The 22,340-nt window shown below is 49.5% G+C and overlaps 1 protein-coding gene across 1 annotated transcript; it reads right to left on the reverse strand.

Moving 5' to 3' along the window:
* Nucleotides 1-287: 287 nt before the first annotated feature.
* Nucleotides 288-1,609, reverse strand: TEX44 (testis expressed 44). The gene has a single exon (XM_082689804.1). The coding sequence runs from the start codon at nt 1,568-1,570 to the stop codon at nt 428-430; it is 1,143 nt and encodes a 380-aa protein (XP_082545930.1). The 5' UTR covers nt 1,571-1,609; the 3' UTR covers nt 288-427.
* Between the last annotated feature and the right edge of the window lie 20,731 nt (nt 1,610-22,340).

The following is a 22,340-nucleotide window of genomic DNA, read 5'->3' on the forward strand; positions in this document are numbered from 1 at the left end:
CCCACCGCTCAGCCTGCCATGCCAACAGGTCATGCCTCCGGCCCACCACACCAGAAGGCCCTGGGGAAAAGTCAGGTCTCACTTCCTCAGGAACCCACTTATCTGGTTGGAGGTCCAGCCAAGGTCAATGTTTGCAAGTCTGAGGCCCCCACGCTAGGCCCCCCAGTCCTGCCCCACCCCCCGTCCTACCAGGCTCGTCTCTTTCTGGATTCAGCGCCCACCCCCCCGCCCCAACCCAACAGGACAACCAGGGAAGCCCTCAGGGGTCACCTTTCTGCACTTAGAAAATAAACGCTCGCCAGTGCTTTATTGCCCAATCTGGGGAGAGCCCGCCAGGGCAGGGGTGGGTGAAGGAGCAGGAACGAGGGGGCCGGGGTTCTCAGGGGCTGCTGAGCCCCTGAGTTCTTTGGGGCTCCTTGCGTGGGGTCTAGTCAGAGTTTGGATTGGGGTGACTGGGAAGGAGGTGGGTGGTCAGGAACCGCATGGCCGAGCGCACGTGCTCTAGGGTCCTCTGCTCCACCCTCCCCAGCATGAGGGTGACAGAGCGCAGGGCCAGGCTGGGTCCTGCCATCAGCCCAGAGGAGAAGGTTCTCCCCAGGATGCTGGAGACGGAGCGTAGACTGGGCCCAGTGCTGTGCAGCAGGTCCGTCACGGAGCTGTGGCCAGAGGCCAGGAGGGCCGTGGCCATGCCCACAGTGGCCTCAGACCACACTAGGACGTCCGCCAGGGAGCTGATGGACCCCTCACCTCCGCCCAGCAAACTGGTCATGGAGCGCATGTAGGGGTTCTCCTCGCTGGCCATGTAAAGCCTGGGGTCTAGGGACATCCTGCCCAGGGCCACCCCTTGGGGGCTGGGTGAGGGTGGGGCGCTGCCTCCTGGGGAAGGAGGCAACTGCAGAGCCTGCAGGTCTTCTGAGCTGTCCTCCAGATCCCCTTCAGTCACTGCCTGGGACCCGGCTCCTGGCAAAGCTTCAGTGTCAACGCTCAAGGCCTCCAGACCATCAGGTCCCTCCTCAGCGGTGTCAGTGGTGTTGGTGGCCTGACTGCTACGCAGATAGTCCATGTCTGCGGTGTTCATGATGGGCTGAGCATCCACAGTCCCGGGAAACTGTACCTCAGCCCCTGGGATGACTGGAGTTAATTCTTGTTCTCCGCTGGGGACACCTGTCATTTGTGGGGTCTTTTCTTCCATCAGGGAGTCCCGTTGGGAGCTCTGAAGACTCTGAGTTACACTCAAATCTTGCCCCAGGTCATCACATGCTGGGTCCTGGGGGCCCGTGGACACCGGCAGACTGCTTGAGGCTTCCCTGGGCTCCTGGCTGTGCGTTCCAGCAGCTTCAGGCTTGTTCTTGTCCCCAGATGCTGATGTGGGTTTGGAAGTCAACGACTCAATGGAGGCCCGATCTACATCATGCTGTTCAGGGGGCCCTCCAGCACCGTCAGCCACAGGGGCCTCTGCGGGGAGGGGGACCTGATTTGAGGACCCCTTTGTGAGGCTGTCTGTGGATCTGCCGTCGCCATGTATGGGGATGCTGGCAACTCTGGCCTCTTCTGAGGGTCTGCTGGTCATTTAGGCCCTCCGTCACTTGTGCTGTTGAGGGAGTGACCACGGCCCAGCTCTCCTTGTTCAGGTAGTGAGGTCACAGGGGGCTGTAGGCAGCTGGTGATGTCATAGGTAGCTGCACAGCAAAGGTCCTGAGCCTCTGAGTGGCTGCGCCAGTGGGCTGGGTCCACAGGACAATTTATTTACTTATTTATTACAAAGTTTATTTATTTATGTGTGTGAGAGAGAGAGTGAGAGAGAGTGCGCACCACCATGGGGGAGGAGGAGAAGCAACCTTCCTGCTGAGCAGGGAGCATAATGCGGGGCTCGATCCCAGGACCCTCCAATCATGATCTGAGCCGATCAGGGGCCCCACGGGACAATTTATAGCTGAGTTTGCAGGTATATATGGAGAGAAAGGCAAATGCTTTGGCAAAAGAGCAGAGGTGTGTGTAAAGAGGCAGGTGCACCTGGTGCCCGGAGCAATCCGGGGACCCAGAGGGAGATTTATGATAAATGTTAGAAGGAGCCAGTCGCGGCATCTCTCTGTCCACTCTGGTGACTCAGGACCCGGATTGGGCCAGTCTTTCTGCAGAGAGTCAGTTTCCCAGCAGTGGTGAGCAGAAACAAGTGAAGTCTAAGGGCCTGGGCTGTGCCTAGCAATAACTGTCTGGTTGTGGGGCGCCCTCGATGGAATATTTGGGTCTCACCCCAAAATTCATAGGTCGAAAGTTAATCCCCCATGTAATAGTATTTGGAGGTGCTTAAGTTATGAGGGTGGGGCCCTCACAAACAGCATTGGTGTCCCTATGAAAGAGCTGTCTGTCCCCCTCCTCCATGTGAAATGCAGCCAGAAAGGGGCAATCTACAAACCAGGAAGCCGGTCCTCACCAGACGCTGAACCTCGTGTGCCTTGACCTTGGGCTTCCGAGCTTCCAGAACTGTGAGAAATAAATTTCTGCTGGGGCGCCTGGCTGGTTCAGTCAGTGGAGTGTGCAACTCTTGCTCTCAGGGTCGTGAGTTTGAGCCCCACGTTGGGCACAGATTACTTTAAAAAATAAAATAAAATTCCGTTGTTTATAAGCACCCTCCCACCTGCCCCAGTCATGGTGCTCTGTAATAGCAGCCCTAAATAGACTAAATAGACTACGATAGAAATTGTACTGAGAAGTGGGGGGCTGCTGTCGCAATCACCCAAGTGTGTGGACACAGCTCTGGAGCTGGGTGACAGGCAGAGGCTGGAAGAGTTTGACCTCCGTGGTCAGAAAAGCCTTCACTGCTGGGAAGATCTGGAGAGAGCTAGAAGGGAAGGGAGAGCTGTGGAGAGAGAGCCTCGGTTATCTCAGAGAAGCCCTAATAATCCTGAACCATACGTTGGGAGAGACATGGGTGGTAAAAGCGTTTTGACATGGTCTCAGATGGAAACGAGGAACACGTTATTGGAAACGGGAGGAAAGGTGATCCTTGTTATAAAGTGACAAAAAACTTGGCTGAGTTGCGTTAGTGTCCTTGTGTTTTCCAGAAGGTAGAACTTGCAAGCGGTGAAATTGGAAGAAAGTAAAGCAATTTCTTTTCTTTGTTTTTTTTTTTTTCCCTATTGAGGCATTTTATTTGTGCGAATGTTTTACATCCCCCCTCTTTTTAAAAAAGTATTTTATTTATTTATTTGACAGATGGAGATTACAAGTAGGCAGAGAAGCAAGCAGAGAGAGAGGGGGAAGCAGACTCCCTGCTGAGCAGAGAGCCCAATGTGGGGCTTGATCCCAGGACCCTGAGATCATGACCTGAGCTGAAGGCAGAGGCTTTAACCCACTGAGCCACCCAGGCGCCCCCCCCCTTTTTTAAAGATCTTATTTATTTATTAGACACAGAGAGAGAGATCACAAGTAGGCAGAGAGGCAGGCAGAGAGAGAGGGGGAAGCAGACTCCCTGCTGAACAGAGAGCCCAATATGGGGCTCAATCCCAGGACCCTGAGATCATGGCCTGAGCAGAAGGCAGAGGCTTAACCCACTGAGCTACCCAAACACCCCAGCTATTCAGGTTTTATTTTTGCAGGTAATGTCTAGAAAATGAACGAAGGAACCCAGCTCAGACTGTCGGCTTAAGTTCAATATAATAATGAAAAAGGAATCTGTTGTTCCCAGGAACCTGTAAAGTCTAAGGAGAACTTCCCTACAGCAGGGCTCAGCGGCAATGTCAAGATTCAGTCTTCTCTCTCTCCCTCTCTTGGCCGGGGATGGATTTGTAGAAGATGTTGTCCACACTCAGGGTCCCGGTGACTCTGGGACTGCGCGGTGATACTGCTGGTTTGTAGTCCCGGCAAGCCTCAGGCCTGAGCCTTGTGGGCTCCTGGGCCCTTCTCTGAAGCCATCTCTATAGCCCAGGGACCACATCCTGGTTGGTCAGGCCTGGGGTGGTAGCGTGGGGTCAGCCTCACTGACACAAAAGGCCTTTAAGGGTTACTTGAGTGGGTCCCGAGGATTTTGGAGTGCTGTGACCAAAAGAAGGCCGTTGGATGCTGGGTGGGAAAAAGAGACGAGATCCACTGTGCAGTCACAGACATGTAGAAGAAAGTCCACTGGGGATAAGCTGATAGGAAACAAAGCGACTTGGCCAGCAGCTATTCCAATTACTGTAACAAAATCAGAAAATACACAAAAGAAAGAATTAAAGGGGCCCCTGGGTGGCTCAGGCTGTTAAGTGTCTGACTCTTGATTTAGGTTAAGGTCATGATCTCAGGGTCATGGGATTGAGTCCCCCACTCCCTTGGGCTCTGTGCTCAGTGTAGAGTCTACTTGTGATTTTTCTCATTCTCCTTCTGCTCCTCTCCCCACTCACATGCTCTTTCTAAATAAAGTGAATGAAATCTTAAAAAAAAAAAAAAAAGAATTAAATAAGTAAATAATAAAAAGGAAAATCACCCTGAGAGATAGGGTGAGCTCAGTGAGTGGGAAGTCTGTTATCCCAGCCCATACAAACTCACACACGCACCTTTCAAACACAAAGAAATGCCGGATTAAATACTGTTCAGGATAGACTAACTACATAGCTAAGTTACGAAGAATGAGAGATCCCCGGGTTCTAGAAGGGTAAGCTTAACCAGAAGTGGAGATGGGGACTGAGGTGAGTATAGGCTGAGGTTGGGGGTTTGGGACTTTCTAATGTTGTCAAAACAGGAGCTTTGGCCTTAGGGTACAAGAGAGGGTGCTGTGTCGAGCCCCACATCGGGCTCTCTGCTCAGCGGGGAGCCTGCTTCCCCCCTCTCTCGCTGCCTGCCTCTCTGCCTACTTGTGATCTCTGTCAAATAAATAAATAAATAAAATCTTTTAAAAAAAGCAACAAACAAGTTGGGGTCCTGGGACCACTGGCCCCCATCAGTGACATGGGCCTCAGCAAAGCCTCCCCATCAAACCAGACAGACCACTCGCTCTCTGCTCATCCTTGAGTGGGCGTTAAAGTCACATGATAGCTGGAAACTTCTGCCTGCCTTGGAGTGTTGCTGTTGGAACTGGACCCGGAAGGGCTGCTTCCCCAGAACCTCAGATTTGCTGGGAATAACTGGTGAGATCCCCAAACCCATCAGCTGTCTGGGGTGCCATCAACCTGCCCCTGCCCGCTGAGTGCTTTTCTTCTCAGCCCCACCTTCAGTGATGTCAGCGGGCAGCTGGAAATCAGCCTCCGTAGCATTATTGACACCATGGAAAGTGGCTACCAATCAGGTAGGTTTTTAAAATTTATTTAGAGTTTTTATTTATTTATTTGAGAAAGAGAGAGTACTAGCTGGGGGGGGAGGGACAGACGGAGAGGGAGAAACAAGGTCCCCACTGAGCAAGGGAGCCTGATGTGGGGGCTCGATGTGGGGTTTGATCCCAGGACCCCAAGATCATGACCTGAGCCAGAGGCAGACCCCTAATCAATTGAGCCACGCAGGCGCTGCAGTCAAGGTTTTGTGTTTTCCCAGTGAACAGGTGGTTTACCAGCAAACTACTGAATCTGATTACAATTTTTTCCCAACAGGGGAGGCTGTGTGCCCTGCCCTTGGAAGTGGACAGCCCTCAGGGTTCCTTTCTGAGGCACCCAGTGGGGCCCCCAGGTTCTGATCCTGCTATCGCTGTCTTGAGCTGGGTAACAAAGGCAAGTCACTTAAAATCGCAGTGCTTCGGTCCCTCGATCTGTAAACTGGGGATAGTAAGTCTTCCCCTGTGGTGTAATTTGCTCTTTGTCCCGTGTTCCTGGCCTAGAGCTCCTTAAACCTGTGGAATTTGGTGGTAGGGGTGCCTTGTGTTATTCAAGAGGAGCCCCTTCTGACCATACCTGCGTCTGTGGTAATGAGTTGGCTAGAGAGCTTGGGGGACGGGACTTGTCTCAAGTCCCTGGAGAAACCAAGCCTTTGGAATTGGTAGCCCCAGCCCCTGACCTGGGGGTGGAAAGGGCCCAGGGCATGAATTAATCATGAGAGGCCAATGATTTCATCAGTCATGCCTGCACAATGGAACTTTAATAAAAACTCAGAAACCAGGAGACTAAGAGAGCTTCTGGACTGGTGAACATATCCATGGGGGGTGGGGGAGCACCTCTGTAGGGGGAACAGAAGCTCCTGCCTTGGGGTCCTTCCCGACCTCACCCTATGTGTCTCTCCATCTGGCTGTTCATTTGTATCTTTTGTACTAAACTGTAGTCCAGAGTACAATGTTTTCCTAAGTTCTGTGATTCGTTCTAGTGAATCCAAAGGGACCAGGGAGAAGTGCAGGTGGCCTGGGGACCCGTTTTCTGCTGGCATCTGGAGTAGGGGCAGTCCTATGGGACTGAGCCCTAACCTGTGCGGTCTGTACTGACTGCATAGTTCCAGCTGGGGTGCGCCCCACAGGACTGATGCCCGAATGCAAGGAGGCGATGGATGTAAAGCTCTCAGGAAGCACAGAGCCTCCGGGAGGGTTGGATAGCGTGTCCGTGATGACAGTCTGCCTGACATCTGGGCTCATGGATGATTTGATCTTTCCAGAACTCTCTTCCCCAAATGAGCCCAAGATTCCCTTGGAGGGGGTGTCTGCCTGTGGCCAATTCCCAGGTCATTCCCCAGACCTCGCTCATGAGAAATCCATCCCCTGCCCCATGAGTAATGTTCCTGTAGTTACTGCAGTGAATGAATAATTTGCTTGGCCCACATGGGGAGGTATGGAGTGTGCCCCAGCGCAGTGTGCCTTTGCCAGGCTCCCTGGGGATTCTGGCAGCAATAACCTCTGCCCCTCCCTAACACCTTAGGCTTGCCCTTGACCCTCTGCTGCACCAGCGTGTGGGTGAAGGGAATTATCTCTTTGGAGCACCCATAGCAAGGAGAGTGCAAAGTTGGGGAGACAGTCTGGCCCTAGTCCGGCTCTAGGGGTGTGCCTGATGATCTAAGCTATTTCCTGTTGGGGTCACTGGATCAGGCACAGGCTTTCATGCAATGCTGGTAATGGAGTCATGAGAGCAAGGTGAGTTCTGCTAGAGACTCTGGTAGGTTTCCTTACTCATTAGGAGACCCAGGAAAAGGTAGTCCTCCTCTGCTCTTGTATATAATCACATTTAATTGGGCCTCTTGTAGCCATGGGGGGATCTGGCCTTAAAAAAAAAAAAAAAAAGCCCTACATAAAGAGTAGTGGAATCATTGGGATTGTAGGGAAGGAGGACAAAGTCTGGATCAAACTCTACCTGCAGCCAACATAGCCACTAGATTTCCTATGATGAGAAATGGTTTGTTTCCAAGTTGTTTCAGGAAATTGATCCAGGACTTTCGGTTATTAGCAACCGAAGGCGCCTTAAGGAATAGCATCTCTAGTCTGAAAGTCATCCAAGAACGGAGCTGTGGAGGCCCTACCATCCTACCTCTCTAGAATACCCTGGGGCCCCTGGCTACCATGGCCACTGCTCTAAAGTCATCTCTCTTCTGCCCGGGCTTCAGATTTCTCCATCCCTGGACTTCTGCCCACACTGGTCCAGAAATCACCCCATAGGGTCCCTTTCACAGCCTTCCTTGGATTCCTCCCTGCCACTGGCACTCAGCTAAAGCTACCACCACAGAAAGGACACTGCAGGCCTCATCAAAAAAAGCAAAAGCTGCCATTTCTCCCCAGAGTCTACACTAAGGAACAGAGCCACGAGCCAGTCTAGTTAATTGGCATCTCTGTTGGGTTGAATTGTGGGCCCCCCAAAGATACGCCCTTATCCTAACCCCTGGAACCTGGGAGTGTTACCTTCTTTGGAAAGAAGATCTTTGCAGACATAATTAAATTAAGGGTCTTGAGATCATCTAGAATTAATGTAGGTCCTAAATCCAATGACTAGTGTCTTTATAAGAGAAGTGTTTTGTGTTTCCTTAGACTCTGTAAGTCTGCTTAGCTTCTGTCAATCCCGGGGTCAAACTCTCTCGACCAGAGTATTTACCTCTCTCTCCTGCAAGTCAGCTTGCCAGGAACTCTCCTTTCTGGGGCAGATGGGCTGGCTAAGGCTGAGCCCCTACCCCCTTCTTATCTCATATGCACCAGGTCAATATTGCCCCTGCCCTGGGTCACCCCAGGGCCATATACCAGCAACTACAGACCACTCCTAGAACCCAAAGCCTGTTGGAATTATTCAAAGCAGCTATTCCTAAACTCTTTACCCTGCCTTGCCTTGCCCTTCCGGAAGAAACTCCAGTTAAGTCTCTGGCCTATGCCTTGTCTTCTGCTTCCTGACCACCCTGATGTTTCCCATGTGGCCTTATGTGGCAGGTCAGGCCCCTTCTCTCAGGAAGTGTAATACATTCTTTCAATGGCAATGGCCTCTCTGTGTCATCTTTCAATCACCCCCATAAATTAAAATCTCCTGGGTGCAGGGACACCTGAGTGACTCAGTCGTTTAGCACCTGCCTGGGATCGAGCCCCACATCGGGCTCCTTGCTCAGTGGGGAGTCTGCTTCTCCCTCTCCGTCTCTCTCTGCTGCTGCTCCCCCTATTTGTGCTCTCTCTCTGTCTGTCAAACAAATAAATAAATAAATAGACTTAAAAAAAAATCCCTCAGATACCAGTGACATAATATGGGAGAAGGAGAAGGGAGAAGACCAGGCACAGGGAAGACAACTGTATGAAGACAGAGGCATTGATTGGAGTGATCTAAGTCAAGATCACCAGAAGCTGCAAGAGGCAAGGAAGGATTCTACCTTCTAGGTTTTTGGGAGAGTGTAACCCCGCAGACACTGTGATTTCGGACCTCTGTCCTCTGGAACTGTGAGAGAATAGCATTCTCTTGTGGTGAGGCCCCCAACCGTGGTCATTTATGACTGCAGCCCCAGGAAGCTAACGGAGCAGCTAACCGTGATGACTGGGTATTGGGTCTTTACTCAGCACACGTACAGACACTGCACTACTTAATCCTCCCAACCAGGCCAGTGTTAAGCCCCGCCCCGTTATGCCATTTCACAGATGGAGAAAGTGTGGCCGGCGTAGAGCTGAGATGTGAGCCAGGCCATCTGGACAAGCCCATAAGGCTCTGCTCTTAACCACTGTATGATCCTTAACCACTGTGCTGGTCCAGGTCAGAATTTGCCTCCACAAGCCTGAGAGATCACACGCAGGGTGGGGGGATGCACCAGTCCTCTCGTCTATCTTAGAGTCCCTAAGGCTGCCACCTGCTCTGTACACCTGTGATGGCACTGTTCACATGGTCGCTGCTCTGGCTGTTGCCATGCTGGACTCCTGTGGCCGCTCCTGGGGGTGGGGACCTGGAGCTTTCTGAAGTTCTGTTGCCTGCCCACATGTCTCCCAGGATCCCGTCCACCTTAAGGGGGGTGGCATGCATGGACCCTGCTTGCCAGTGAGACTGCCTTGGGGAACTGGGAAGGGCCCTGGGGTCTGAGTCCTTGGCTGGCTGCTCAGTCCTCGCTCCCAGGGCAGCCTCTTTGAATATTGGTGCTCCAAGGCGGGGCTCCAGAGTCCATATCTTCTAGAACTCCCACTTCCTGCATGTTTAAGACCCTGAGGAGTTGGAGCACCCTAGAGCTCCATTAGCAGATGGTCTGGGAATTCCACTTAGACGTACACTGGATTTATCTGGAAGGAATAGGTTAATAAACCCCATGGTGTGAGGACCGAGACCCCAAAGGAATTCTCAGGTGACAAAAAACAGTTGCTACCCTGCTTTCTAAGGAGATGCTGTTAGCTGAAGGTCTTTGTTTGGAAAGAGCTGGGTTTGGGCCAGGAGCCAGACCGGCCAGTTGTTCTGCAGGAGAGAGGGAGTGAGGGTTTTGAACTTCCTGAGAAATGAATGCCAAGTTACAGGTGGCAGCAAGGCAGCCGCTCTGAGAAGGGAGGTAAGGCCAGGCCCCCCAGGGGTGGAGTCGGGGAGGCTCAGGAGAACAGAAATCTCTATAGGGAATTATTAAGTTCTTTGTGAGGCATTCTCCAGGGTAAACTCCTCCTCCCCTTCTCCACAACATCAAAAATCACACTTGTTTTCTAGTGCTTTTGCAGGAGTGCTGATGGCCAGGGGACTGCAGGCCCTGGGGGAGTGTGTGCTCCTTTAGGCTGGCTTATAGCTGAGACTGCCCTCAAGGACACAGAGAGCAGGGGCATGGAGGGCCTTGGTATAGAGGGGTGCTGGGACAGTTGGTTAAGTGTTTGGAAAACCTTGGGCAAATTTCTCACATTCACTTCTGGATTTTATTTTACTTTTTAAAGGATTTTATTTATTTATTTATTTATTTATTTATTTAAGAGACAGAGAGAGGGCATGAGTTGTGGGAGGGTCAGAGGGAGAGGGGGGAGCAGACTCCTCATGAAGCAGGGAGCCTGATGGCAAGGGGCTTGATCCTAGAGCCCTAAGACCATGACCTGAGCTGAAGACAGACGCGTAACCAACTGAGCCATGCGGGCACCCCTCACTTCCAGATTTTAAAGTGGTAAATGCAAAGAAGAAAAAGAAAGAGAGAGAGGTCACAAGTAAACGAAAAGAAAATAGTTCACTTTGGGAAGGAGAAGTACTTTCTCAACATAAAAGCCAGTAAAGAATTTCCAAAGGGAAAAAATAGACACAGATCTAAAAAACAAGAGCGAACCACAGTCTGGGTGAAAATATTTGCTACAAATACTACAAAGGGTTAACATCTGTGCTATTGTTGGGGAGGAAAAACTTTCCTTTACTCTTCTAAAGTTCTTCTGGCTGTTCTAAGAATTAAATTGACAGGAGACAGATTAACAGGAGACAATCAAAATTTAATTTCAGGAACCCCACATACATGAAAGATTCAGGAACCAGAAAGGTAAAATGAGGTACACATGTCATCCTGAGCTAAGGAATGGGATCAGGGCCTGGGGCTTCAAAGACGAGTGGGGGCAATTCAGAGCACGCTAAGAAAAGCTGATGTTTCTGGTGCCTGGGTGGCTCAGTGGGTTAAGCCTCTGCCTTTAGCTCAGGTCATGATATCAGGATCCTGGGATCGAGTCCCGCATCAGGCTCTCTGCTCAGGAGGGATCCTGCATCCCAACCCCCGCCACCTCCCACCTGCCTCTGCCTATTTGTGATCTCTCTCTGTGTGTCAAATAAATAAATACATTAAAAAAAAAAAAAGACGAGCTAATGTTTGGTAATTAGATGTTTGCCCTGTCATACAGATGGGTCACTCAGGTAAGATTTATCTCTGGCAATAACTTTTATTCTGGGAAAGACCCCAATTTAGATTCTTCTAGGTAATTAAGGAAGGGGCAAAAGTTTCTCTTGAGTCCACAGGTCTTGATTGCTTTCAGCTCAAAACAGTCTACACTCAAAAGAGTCACATTTGTGGGAGGCTTGTTCAGGACCTTTTTACTATACAGAGCTTCCAAACATGATAAGATACCATTAATACCTAATAACACAATATGCAAAAGACAAGGAAAGACAATTCCCCAGAGAAATCTAAATATCTAATAAACATGGGAAAATATTCGACTGTATTAGTAGTCCAAGAAATGTAGGATTAAAAAAAAAAAGTTTTGTTGGGGCGCTTGGGTGGCTCAGTTGTTAAGTGTCTGCCTTTGGCTCAGGTCAGAATCCCAGGGTTGGGCTTCCTGCTCAGTGGGAAGCCTGCTTCTCCCTCTCTTGCTGTAGCTCTCTCTGCTTGTGTTCCCTCTCTCACTGTGTCTCTGTCTGTCAAATAAATAAATAAAATCTTTTTTAAAAAGTTCTTTTTAGGTGGTAGAATTATAAATGACTTAACAAAATTGCTTTCTTTTGGTGAACTGCATTTTCTAATTTTTTCTATGATAACATCACTTAATTACTTACGCTAAGAGAAGATCCTGAAAGCACATGATACTGTCATTTAACAAATAACTAGCCAGTGTCAGAGTCTTAAGTTTTGGTGGGTCGTGGGCAAATTTTTTTCTTTCAAGCTTTTGTGCATTTTTAACTTATGTGATTCATTTTATCCTTTCAACAATTAAATATCACTTTAAGAATTAGAACAAATTTGCAAGTTAAAATGAATTCCTTTTTCCTGACCTCTCAGAATTCTGGATCCTATATGCAAATAGGATTCCTGGGGCCACCCGAACACCCACTGCAGAGGGGAAGGCCAGCTGAACTGATAGACTATCCCTCCCACCTCCATCTTCAAAACAAAGGGGTACTTTAGTTCTCCCCAAACCACATATACACACCCCAAGGCTGCCCTAGGGTCCACCCTGATGTCTCTCCACCCTCAGGTTTGGCCTTCCAGCTGCTCTAAGAGGACTCTGGGCAAGTGCCAGAGGGCCCAGGGAGAAGGGATGGGCCACCCAGGCCCCTCAGATGTTGGGCTGGTGGCCGTGCGGCACCCTGAGGGAGCCCTGGTGTAGACTAGCTTTGAGAGGTCAGACTCAAACTGTGATCCCTCTGCCCACAAGTCCCACTGTCTATCCTCAAGTTACTCCTGGGTATCTGTTCTGGACTGAATTGTATCTCTCAAAATTCACATGTTGAAGTCCTAACCCCAGTACCTCATACTGTGACTGTATTTGGAGAGTAGATCTTTAAACAGGTAATTAAGTTAGAATGAGGTCATTAGGGTGGCCTTTAATCCAATATGATGGTGTCTTTATAAGAAGAGTAAATTTGGACACAGACACACACTGAGGGGAGAGGGGCATGTGAACATGAAGACGGCCCTCCTTTTTTAGCCCTCAGAGGTAACCACCTCTGCTGACACCTTGATTTCTGACTTCTGCCTCCAGAACTGTGCGGAAAATGCATTTCTGTTGTTCAAGACCTCCCAGTTGGTGGTACTTTGTTCTGCAGCCCCGGCTGACAAACACAGAATCCTTGAGCCCAGGATTAGGCTCTCAAATAGAATTTCTAAGAGGTTAAAGCTAGATGTCTGCTTGCAAGACCTGTATACTCAGGTTGAGAGACAAGTTCCCTACTGTTGTCACAACACAGCCCCTTGCACCAAATACACCTTCCCAGGAGCTGTAGGTTCCCAGAATCTAGGATGTTGGCAAGACTTACAGATAGGACCAGCCAGAGGCCAATCCATGGGTTGTGGTGGGGAGGAGGGCCCAGGTCTTTGCCTTTGGCTTTCCTACTCTCTCCCAGCTCCCCCAACTGCTAGTCATCTGTGGAGTACAGGGCTGGGGGATGGCGGGATGTGTGAGGGGGGCAGAGCCTTGAGCTACCCCTCCTGCTTATAGCCGTCCCTCTGCGTGGAGCCAGCTTTGCTCGGTACCAACTGACCCGTTTGGAAGGGTTGTGCCTGCTGTCTGTTCTTACTGGGGCGCCCCTTAATACAAAGCGAGTTGGGAGAGGGGATCTTCCATCTCAGAACAGGTTTCCCCCACTGCTCTCTTGCTCTAAACTTGCAGTTCTAGCCTCCTTAGGTCAGGAAGAAATGATTTGAAAAAGCAATGAAAAGCTTTGGGTCCCGCTCCAGAAAATGCGCATGCGCAGACTCCTTGAACGCCAGCCCTTCGAGATTGGAACTGGTTCTGGTCATTTGCGTTCCAGGGACCTGCAACCCCTGAAACGCACCTGCCGTGGGGTTTGTAGGCAAACAGAGATGTGGACAGGTTGGGGGAAAGTTGGGCAGGAACGTAATCCAGGAGAAAGATGCCAAGGCAGGAAGAGGAAGGCTCTGTGGGGCGGGGGTGCTCTGTAAGAACACCCTGGCTGATTCTGGAAGGCTGTCCCTAGAGGGCGGAAGAGGTCTCATTTCCTCCTAGAAGACAAGCCGGTGGTCTGTTCTGGGCAGGAGAGAGGCATGGAGAAGCATGGAGGAAGCTTCTAGAAGCATAGCCTTGTAAGACCTTACCTGCCATATTGCCACCAGACACAAACATTGTTTTGCAAATGTTACCCACAAAGACTGGCCCTGTCTTCCTGTACAAAGTAGGAAGAGCAGGGGCAGGAAGTCCTGTTGGGTTTTGGGTGACTGGAAGAGCAAGTCCTAGGCTACCCAAGACAGGAGTGTGTTCATGGGGGATGGTCAGTAAGGGGTTTAGGAAATGAGGACTTGGGAAGCCAGCCTTATCAAGGGGAGAAAGCGTTCTCCCCAGTGTATCTCCTGAGGGGTGCATGCCTCCGCAGATACCCCAAGGCATCTCCCTCACTCTTGCTTCATGCCCACACTCACCCAGCCATCTTGGTTATCCTCTGGCTTCTGTACTAGAGCGATCTGTGCCCCGCACCCCAACCCAAAGCATGTCCACTTATAACTGCAGAATATGACTTCTCTGGGGAAAAGAATGTAGATATAATCCTAAGAAGGGTAATTGGGAATGAGACACAGAAGGGAGGGCACATGAAGGCGGAGAGGCAGAGGTGGAGTGAGCATCTTAGGGGCTAAGGAACACCCAGGGGGGCCGGCAGCCTCCAGCAGTTCGAAGCATGGAGTGAATTTTCCCTCAGAGCCAGAAGGAACCAGCCTTGCTGACATCTTGATTTCTGACTTTCCGGACTCCAGAACCTTGAGAGAATAAAGCCACCCAGTTTGTGTTCATTTATGATGACAGCCATAGAAATTGACATGGCTTCATTCGGTGATTGTGATCGTAGGTGTGGGCAAAGGACCTGCTGCTTGAATCAGTATGGGAAACGCTGTGATTAACTATAGGCTTCTGTGCTAAGGACCTGTGCGGACCATTGCTGGGCTAGAGAGGTTTATGAATTTCCAAGGGTGGGGGAGGACTCACTTCCCAAACATAATTGATCAAGGAACCCTTATGTCTTCGTCAGCCCAGGCTGCCATAATAGAACACTACGGACTGTTTGTCCAAGATCAAGGTGTTGGCAGGTTGGTTGCTGGTCAGTTTGCAGACAGCCTTCAGATGGACTGTCCTCAGATGGACTCTTCTCTGTGTGTACCCTTAGAGACAGCGAGAACCCTGGTATCTCTTCCTCTTCTTCGAAGGACACCAGGCCCACTGGATTAGGGTCTTCTGCTTATGACCTCATTTAATCTTAATTACTTCCTTTCTTATGAGTTTTATGTATTTTTCAATTTTTAATTTTTTTGTTAAAGATTTTATGTAGTAAGCAGAGAGGCAGGCAGAGAAAGAGAGGAAGGGAAGCAGGCTCCCTGCTGAACAGAAAGCCCTATGTGGGGCTTGATCCTAGGGTTCTGGGATCATGACAGGAGTGGAAGGCAGAGGCTTTAGCCCACTGAGCCACCCAGGCACCCTGAGTTTTTTTTAAAGAGTACTTAAAAAAATTTTTTTTTAGGTAGGCTCCATGCCAAACATGGGACTTGAACTCACATCTGGGGTTCACATCTTGAACCCCAGATCAAGAGTCACATGCTCCACTGACTGAGCCAGCCAGGCGCTCCCCCAGAGTCTATGTACTGGTTCTGTTAGGCTGCCCCCTTTCATGAGAGAGTGATAAGGTTCTGGACCATCGTGCAGGACTGGAAATGTTGCCGCGGCCATTTTTCAGAAAATATGATCTGCTGAAATCTGTGCTCTGATTTAACAAAAAGGAAAGTATCTAAAAAAATCCTCAGTCCAGCAAACAAAACCCCATCCACGTAGTCATCCAGCTGCATATATAGGATTGTGTGTGCGTCTGCATGCACGTGTGCGTGTGTATGTCTTAATTACTTCCTTAAAGGCTCTATCTCTAAATGCAGTCACACTGGGAGGCTAGAGCTTCAATATACCAATTCTGGGAGGATATAATTCAGCCCATAATATTTAACTTCCATGAGACTGGTGTTTCACAGACACAGCTGGGGAAAGGCACATTTAGTTGCCTTGAACTTGATCAGAGGAGTAATGGGGGAGGGGTGGGGCCTGCCATCCATCTCGGCTTGTATAAGGATGTCCTTGGTAGTGGTGGAAGAGGAGAATGAGCATGTGGTTGATATTTTTTTTAAAGATCATGATATTCTGCAGCTACTGCTGTCAAAAGATGGACGCCCCCCTTCTCCCCTTCTCCCCCTCCCCCACCCTGATCAGGGTTTAGTGTGTGACTTGCTTGGTCAAGGGGACAGTAGGAAACATGACAAAGCAGAGGCTTAAAAAGTGTTCCTGCACCGGGGCTTGACTTCTCTTGCTCCCTTTGGAGCCCAGTGGCCAAGTGAAGAAGTCTGGCCTGTTTGATAATGAGATGAACATGGTCTGGTAGGCCCCCATCCTCCTAGCTGAACACCAGACAGGTGAGTGGGGCCATTTGGTACCCAGACCAACCAGCTCCCAGGCCTCCTGCCTCCTGACTGCAGCCACATAGTGAATCCAGGGAAGCCCAGCAAAAGAACCGCTCTGCTTAGCCCAGCCCCCCCAAATACAGTACAGATAGTAATTGTTTTAAACTGCTCAGTTTTGAGGTGTTTTTTTTATGAGTTGTAAAGGCAAATTAGAAGAGACTCAGGACTGTCACTGCTTTCTACAGAACGGTCTCAGGATGCTACTGTCTGGATCCCATTCACCTCCGTATTACAGAGAAACTGTCCCGGCCACCAGTCTTGCTGTTAGAGTTTTCTAGCCTCTTAAAGGTATTGGCATGATGAGTATCAGGTGAAAAAAAACATTGAACCCACACAACTGGGATGTGAACTTTTATTAGGTCAGTCCCCCAAATTAGCTGCAAACTGGCTAGTGAATAAATGTTTTATATGACAGATCATGTGAAACATGTAAAAAATGACCTATCTTGAATATTCTTAAACATCCTACTGGAAGGTTGGTGAAACACTTGGGTTTTAGTTGCAAAGCAATTTCCATGTGAAAAATGACAGCATCTTCTGAAGATCTAGCTGCAGCAACTGTCTTGGTGGTAGCGATGGTCACAGATGGGGAGCCTGGTTTGGAGAGGTGCAGATATGGGGAAGCTCCCGGGCGCCCTTGCAGCCTGACCTGGCTCTCTGCTGTCCCCTAGTGCTGATTCTGTGGCATTGCAGGTGGGGGCCCCTCCTGATCCAGTCTCTCCAGGTTCTATGGGGCTGATCCCTCTCAGGGTCTGGGTCTGAGCCCTAAATCCCATTGTGGCTGTGTGGAGGGGGGGGGGTTTGTGCTCCATACCTCAATCCCGAAAGCTATACATTCACTGTCACCCCACAAGGTATGCAGTGACAAGAGAACATGAATCATTAACAACCACCACGTCCTCTGGGGAAGTTTTTTTGGGGTTCCCATTCACATCTTATTAGATCCACTAAAGGCCCCCACATCCTCCCGTATATGGGAGTCTCATGTAATTATATAAGAACTGAAGTGCATTACAGTTAAATCTTGAGACTTGTTTTTGTTGGTGAAATACATACAAAATTTACCATTTTAGCTGTTTTATAGTGTACAATTCAGCACCATCAAGTACGTTCACAGTAAAGTACGACCATCAGCATATCTAGTTCCAGATCATTTCCATTACCCCAAATGGCAACCTGTACACATGGAGCAGCCACTGCATTTGACTTTTTTTTTTTTTTTTTTTTTTTAAATCTTTGTTTTTATTTTTTATTTTTTTTTTTTTAAAGATTTTATTTATTTATTTGACAGAGAGAAATCACAAGTAGGCAGAGAGGCAGACAGAGAGAGAGAGAGGAGGAAGCAGGCTCCCTGCTGAGCAGAGAGCCCGATGCGGGACTCGATCCCAGGACCCTGAGATCATGACCTGAGCCGAAGGCAGCGGCTTAACCACTGAGCCACCCAGGCGCCCTGCATTTGACTTTTTGACATCCAGTTATAATTTGCAAACATTTAAACATTTGGCTGTTATTATTAAATATTTATTAACTCAGGAACACACTTTTAATTTCACATTTGGAGTCAATTAATATATTTTTAAAGTCATACATAGTCTCACAGGACTTTCAAAGCTGCTGGATTTAGGCGTGTGCCTGGGGTACCTGGGGATAAGGCGAGCGTGACTGGTGCTTCTCCATCCCTCCCTCCATTTCCCCACCAAGATCCCCGGGACCCTAGCCAGGTGCCGCTCAGCTATTGATTCTTTTATTCATTTATTTATTTAAAATTTTATTTATTTATTAGAGAGATAGAGAGCACAAGTGGGAGGAGCGGTGGGCTGAGGTAGAAGCAGGCTCCCCGCTGAGCAGGGGGCCAGGCCGGATGCGGGGCTCAATCCCAGGACCCTGGGATCTTGACCTGAGTTGTAAGCAGATGCTTAACTGAGCCACCTCAGCGTCCCAGAGTTTTATAAACATATCTGTATGATATAAATGTTTTTCTAGATTATAAAGCATGACATATACATATACACATACACATGACATATACACAGGTTGGAAAGTTCAGATAAGTAAAAAGGAGAATAACCACCCTCCCTAACTCCACCACCTTGAGATAGCCACTGTGAAAATATTTAGGTGTCTTTTTTTAATCTGCCAATCCTTTTCTTTTTTTAAAAAAGATTTTATTTATTTACTTGACACAGAGAGAGAGAGATCACAAGTAGGCAGAGCAGCAGGCAGAGACAGAGAGAGAAGGAAGCAGGCTCCCTGGTCAGCAGGGAGCCCAATGTGGGGCTGAATCCCAGGACCCTGAGATCATGACTTGAGCAGAAGGCAGATGCTTACTCCACTGAGCCACCCAGGCACCCTGCCAATTCTCTTTTTTAGGCAAAGTTACCACTCAACTTAGGTTAACCAATATATACAAGATACATATTTTTCAAGATATATTTTTATTTTCAAAATGGGGATCCCACTGTACCGTCAGTTTTAAATTTTGCCTTTACTTACTAAAAATGATTCTTTGAGCAGTTCTCGGTCTCCTCACATATAATTTCAATAGCTAGATACACTTTTTAAAAAGATTCTATTTTTTTTTTTTTTTTTGAAAGAGTGAGCCACATACACACAACATGAGTAGGGGGAGGGTAAGAGGCAAAGGGAGAGGCAGAGGGAGAAGCAGGCTCCCCACTCAGCGGTGAGCCCAATGTGGGATTTGATCCCCAGACCCTGGGATCATGACCTGAGCGGAAGGCAGATGGTTAACTGACTGAGCCACCCAGAGGTCCCTCAGTCAGTTTTCACCGTAGGTTTAGCTGCAGTAACAAGAGTCCTAACCTCTCAGCAACTCACAGCCATGCCTGTCCACATTTCCTTCACAGTGCGGTTGTGGCGTAGCTCCTTTTGGCTGTGGGTCAGTTTGTGATTCCTTCTTATTCTAGAATAAAGCTGAAAGGACCGCCCCAGCCAGGGATGTGTCAGTCAGTCTTTTGGCAGAGGACAAAGAGCAAGCGATCTGGTAGAAATAAGCAATGGCTCTTAAAGTCTCTGTTCTGAGGTACTTCGGCCATGTTGTGTGCGCACACACCACCTAGCAAAAGCAGTCAGGGGTTCAAGGCCAAAGTCAGTGGGGTGGGGTGGATAGTTCTCCCCAGGGAGGCATCCCAGGTCACATGGCAGTGGGCAGGGTTGTGTAAACCCCTTTCAGGAAGGAAGAATGAATAGCTGGGGACAATAATACAATCATCTACAGATGTTTTCATGTTTAAACTATTAAAGTGCTTTTGATTTTTCTTTTTTTAGGATAGTAAATCTTATGTAATTTTTAAAAAAGATTTTATTTATTTATTTGACAGAGAGAGAATCACAAGTAGGCAGAGAGGCAGGCAGAAAGAAAGGGGGAAGCAGGCTCCCCACTGAGCAGAGAGTCTGATGTGGGGCTCATTCCCAGGACCCTGAGATCATGACCCCAGCCGAAGGCAGTGGCTTAACCCACTGAGACACCCAAGTGCCCCAAATCTAATGTAATTTTTTAAACTAAATTTTAATTATAACCAACATTTTTTTTAAAAAGATTTTGTTTATTTATTTGACAGACAGAGATCACAAGTAGGCAGAGAGGCTGGCAGAGAAAGGAGGAAGCAGACTCCCCATGGAGCAGAGAGCCTGACGCGGGGCTTGATTCCCGGACCCTGGGATCATGACCCGAGCCAAAGGCAGAGGCTTTAACCCACTGAGCCACCCAGGCGCCCCACCAACATACATGTTTTTAAAAAAGTCAAATAATTCAGAACCGCTGGGGGACTCCGTGGGTTGGGCATCTGCCTTCAGCTCAGGTCATGATCCCGGAGTCCTGGGATAGAGCCCCGCATCAAGCTCCTTGTTTAGCGGAAAGCCTGCTTCTTCCTCGGCGGGCTGTTCCCCCTGTTTGTGCTCTCTCTCTCTGTCTGACAAATAAATAAAAATAAATAAATAAAATTCAAGTAATTCAAGGGATGCTGGGCTGTCTCAGTTTGCAAAACATGAACTCTTGACCTTGGGGTCATGAGTTTGAGCCCCACATTGGGTGTAGAGGTAAAAAAAAAATTTTTTTTTCAGAGGCAAATAATTCATTAGGGTTTACAGAGAAACAAAACCTGCCAGACAACAGCTTCTTTCCAGCCAAATTCCCACACCTCACATGGAGGTGTGAAAAAGGATTGATTTGTCCCTGGCTTTACGAAATAATTTACCCAAGTTGTTTCAACTGAATCCTAAGAACCACCTCGGGAGGTAAATAATGATCTCTCCAACAGAAACCACCTTAGGCTGAAGAAGCAATTTCTTTGTCTAAGAGACCACTTGCCAGCAGGGGGCAGATTTTCCACTGGAACTCAAGCTAACCAGTGCCTGAAGCGGAGGAACCTAACTCTGTATCAGCAGTTCTCAAAGTGCGGTGCCTCCTGGCAGCAGCTGTCTCACCAGGGACCTTGCTAGAAATGCATATTCTCAAGCCCCACACCACACACCCCTGCTGGCTCAGAAACTCTGGGGTTCCAATCAGCAATGAGGCGACTCTGATGGACACCGAAGATGGACGTCCGGGCTCCACTGACCCTAGTTCTCATCTCCTGTGAGCCAGGAAGACACCTGCCCCAGCCCCTTCCCCTGACGATGCGGTGACTACGGTGCTGAGGAGTGCCGGTGGAGATGCTCCCCGTCCCTCCCAGCGTCCCTTTCCTGTCCCTGCCCTGAGACTACCACCACCTCCGGGCCACAAGATAACTACAGGGGAGCTCAGTGCAAGGGCTGGAGAATCTCAATCACAGGGAGTGGGGGACCCTGGTCCACAGCTGGGGAGCTGGGGATGTGTTGGAGAATCTAGGGTCAGAAGGAGGAGGAGAGTGAGTCAGAGAAGGGAAGACCCCAAGTCAGAAGGTGGGGTCTGCACCGGAAGGGGAGGGTTCTGGGGCCTGTAGGTTTAGGGAAGGGGTTCCAGGTCATGCGAAGGAAGGAGAACACAGGGTCAGAGGGGAAACTCCTAGGATTGTCCCTCCAAGGGAAGCTTCTGGGCAAACTAGCAGAGTCCCAAGTAGAACCTCTTAGAAACACACTAAGCAAGGTGTGTTCCCAGCCTGAAGCCGGCGGGCCTCCCCTCCTCCTCTGTGCTTCTTTGTGGGGGCTCAGATGTCTACAGGGGTGCCCTGTTGGTCAGGTGTTCCTGGAGATGGGGATGACTGTGCCTTGCTGGGAAGCCTAGGACCTACTGAGATGGAGACCCAGGGCCTGGCAAAGTCACCCAGGGGCTGGGTTTGGAGCTGGGTCACTCGGGAGGTCATGGAAGGGTGGGGGCAAAACCAGGATGGCAGAACCTGAGGGTGATGCTCTTGACTTCATCCAATTTTGACCTCAGCCATGGGTTCCGGCTGAGTCATGGAGCTTGGTAACAGGGTCCAGCTCTATTGTCTTCATTCCTTTCATTGTGTTCTCGCAAGAGTCTATGAAAAATGTTCATTTGGAGCCAGACTTATGAACCCCTGGCCATCTGTGAGGCTCCCCACCTGGCGCCCCCCAAGTATGCCCCACTTCCACCTCCAGGCAGCCTGCCCTGATTGCCACAGATCCAGGGGAGGAGACTGCTCTCCTCTCTCTCTCTTCTCTGAGGGGGTGGGCGTGTGCACGTGTTGTTTGGGGGCAGGTTCTGTTGCTCTGGCAGGTCTCTCCAGCCCTGATGTGGGCCCAGAGTTTGCCTGGTGTCTGGTCTGGAACTGACTAATGGGATCTTTGCACTGGGAAGTAAATGGGAAAAATATCAAACCTGTGAAGGTCAGAAATTTCCAAGTCAATTTCATTACTGAGCTTTGCAGCATAGAGAGAGCTCAGCCTACTTGCTTAGTTTTGGCTCCCCAACTTCACTCTGATGGGTCTCTCCAACACTTCCTTGGGGCTCTCTTCTACTCTTTGCAACCCGTCTCATCATTCCATAGAGCCGGGCGATCAGAGGGGCGTCAGGCAATAACCCACCCCCGGCTGCAAGACCCCCTTGGCTTGGTTGTTGAATCCTTGAGGGTGGGGTCTTCCCTAAGCGTGGGGCTGTCCTTGGGCTCAGACTCCTTCATCTTGCCATAGGCCCATCGTCCCGGGGGTACCAGGCCAGCGGTGCTCCT

This window comes from Mustela nivalis (genome assembly GCF_964662115.1).
Source record: "Mustela nivalis genome assembly, chromosome: 11".
NCBI lineage: Eukaryota > Metazoa > Chordata > Mammalia > Carnivora > Mustelidae > Mustela > Mustela nivalis.

Excerpts from the sequence above, each read along its gene's own strand:
- TEX44 (XM_082689804.1), bottom strand. The coding sequence starts at position 1,570 with ATGACCAGCAGACCCTCAGAAGAGGCCAGAGTTGCCAGCATCCCCATA.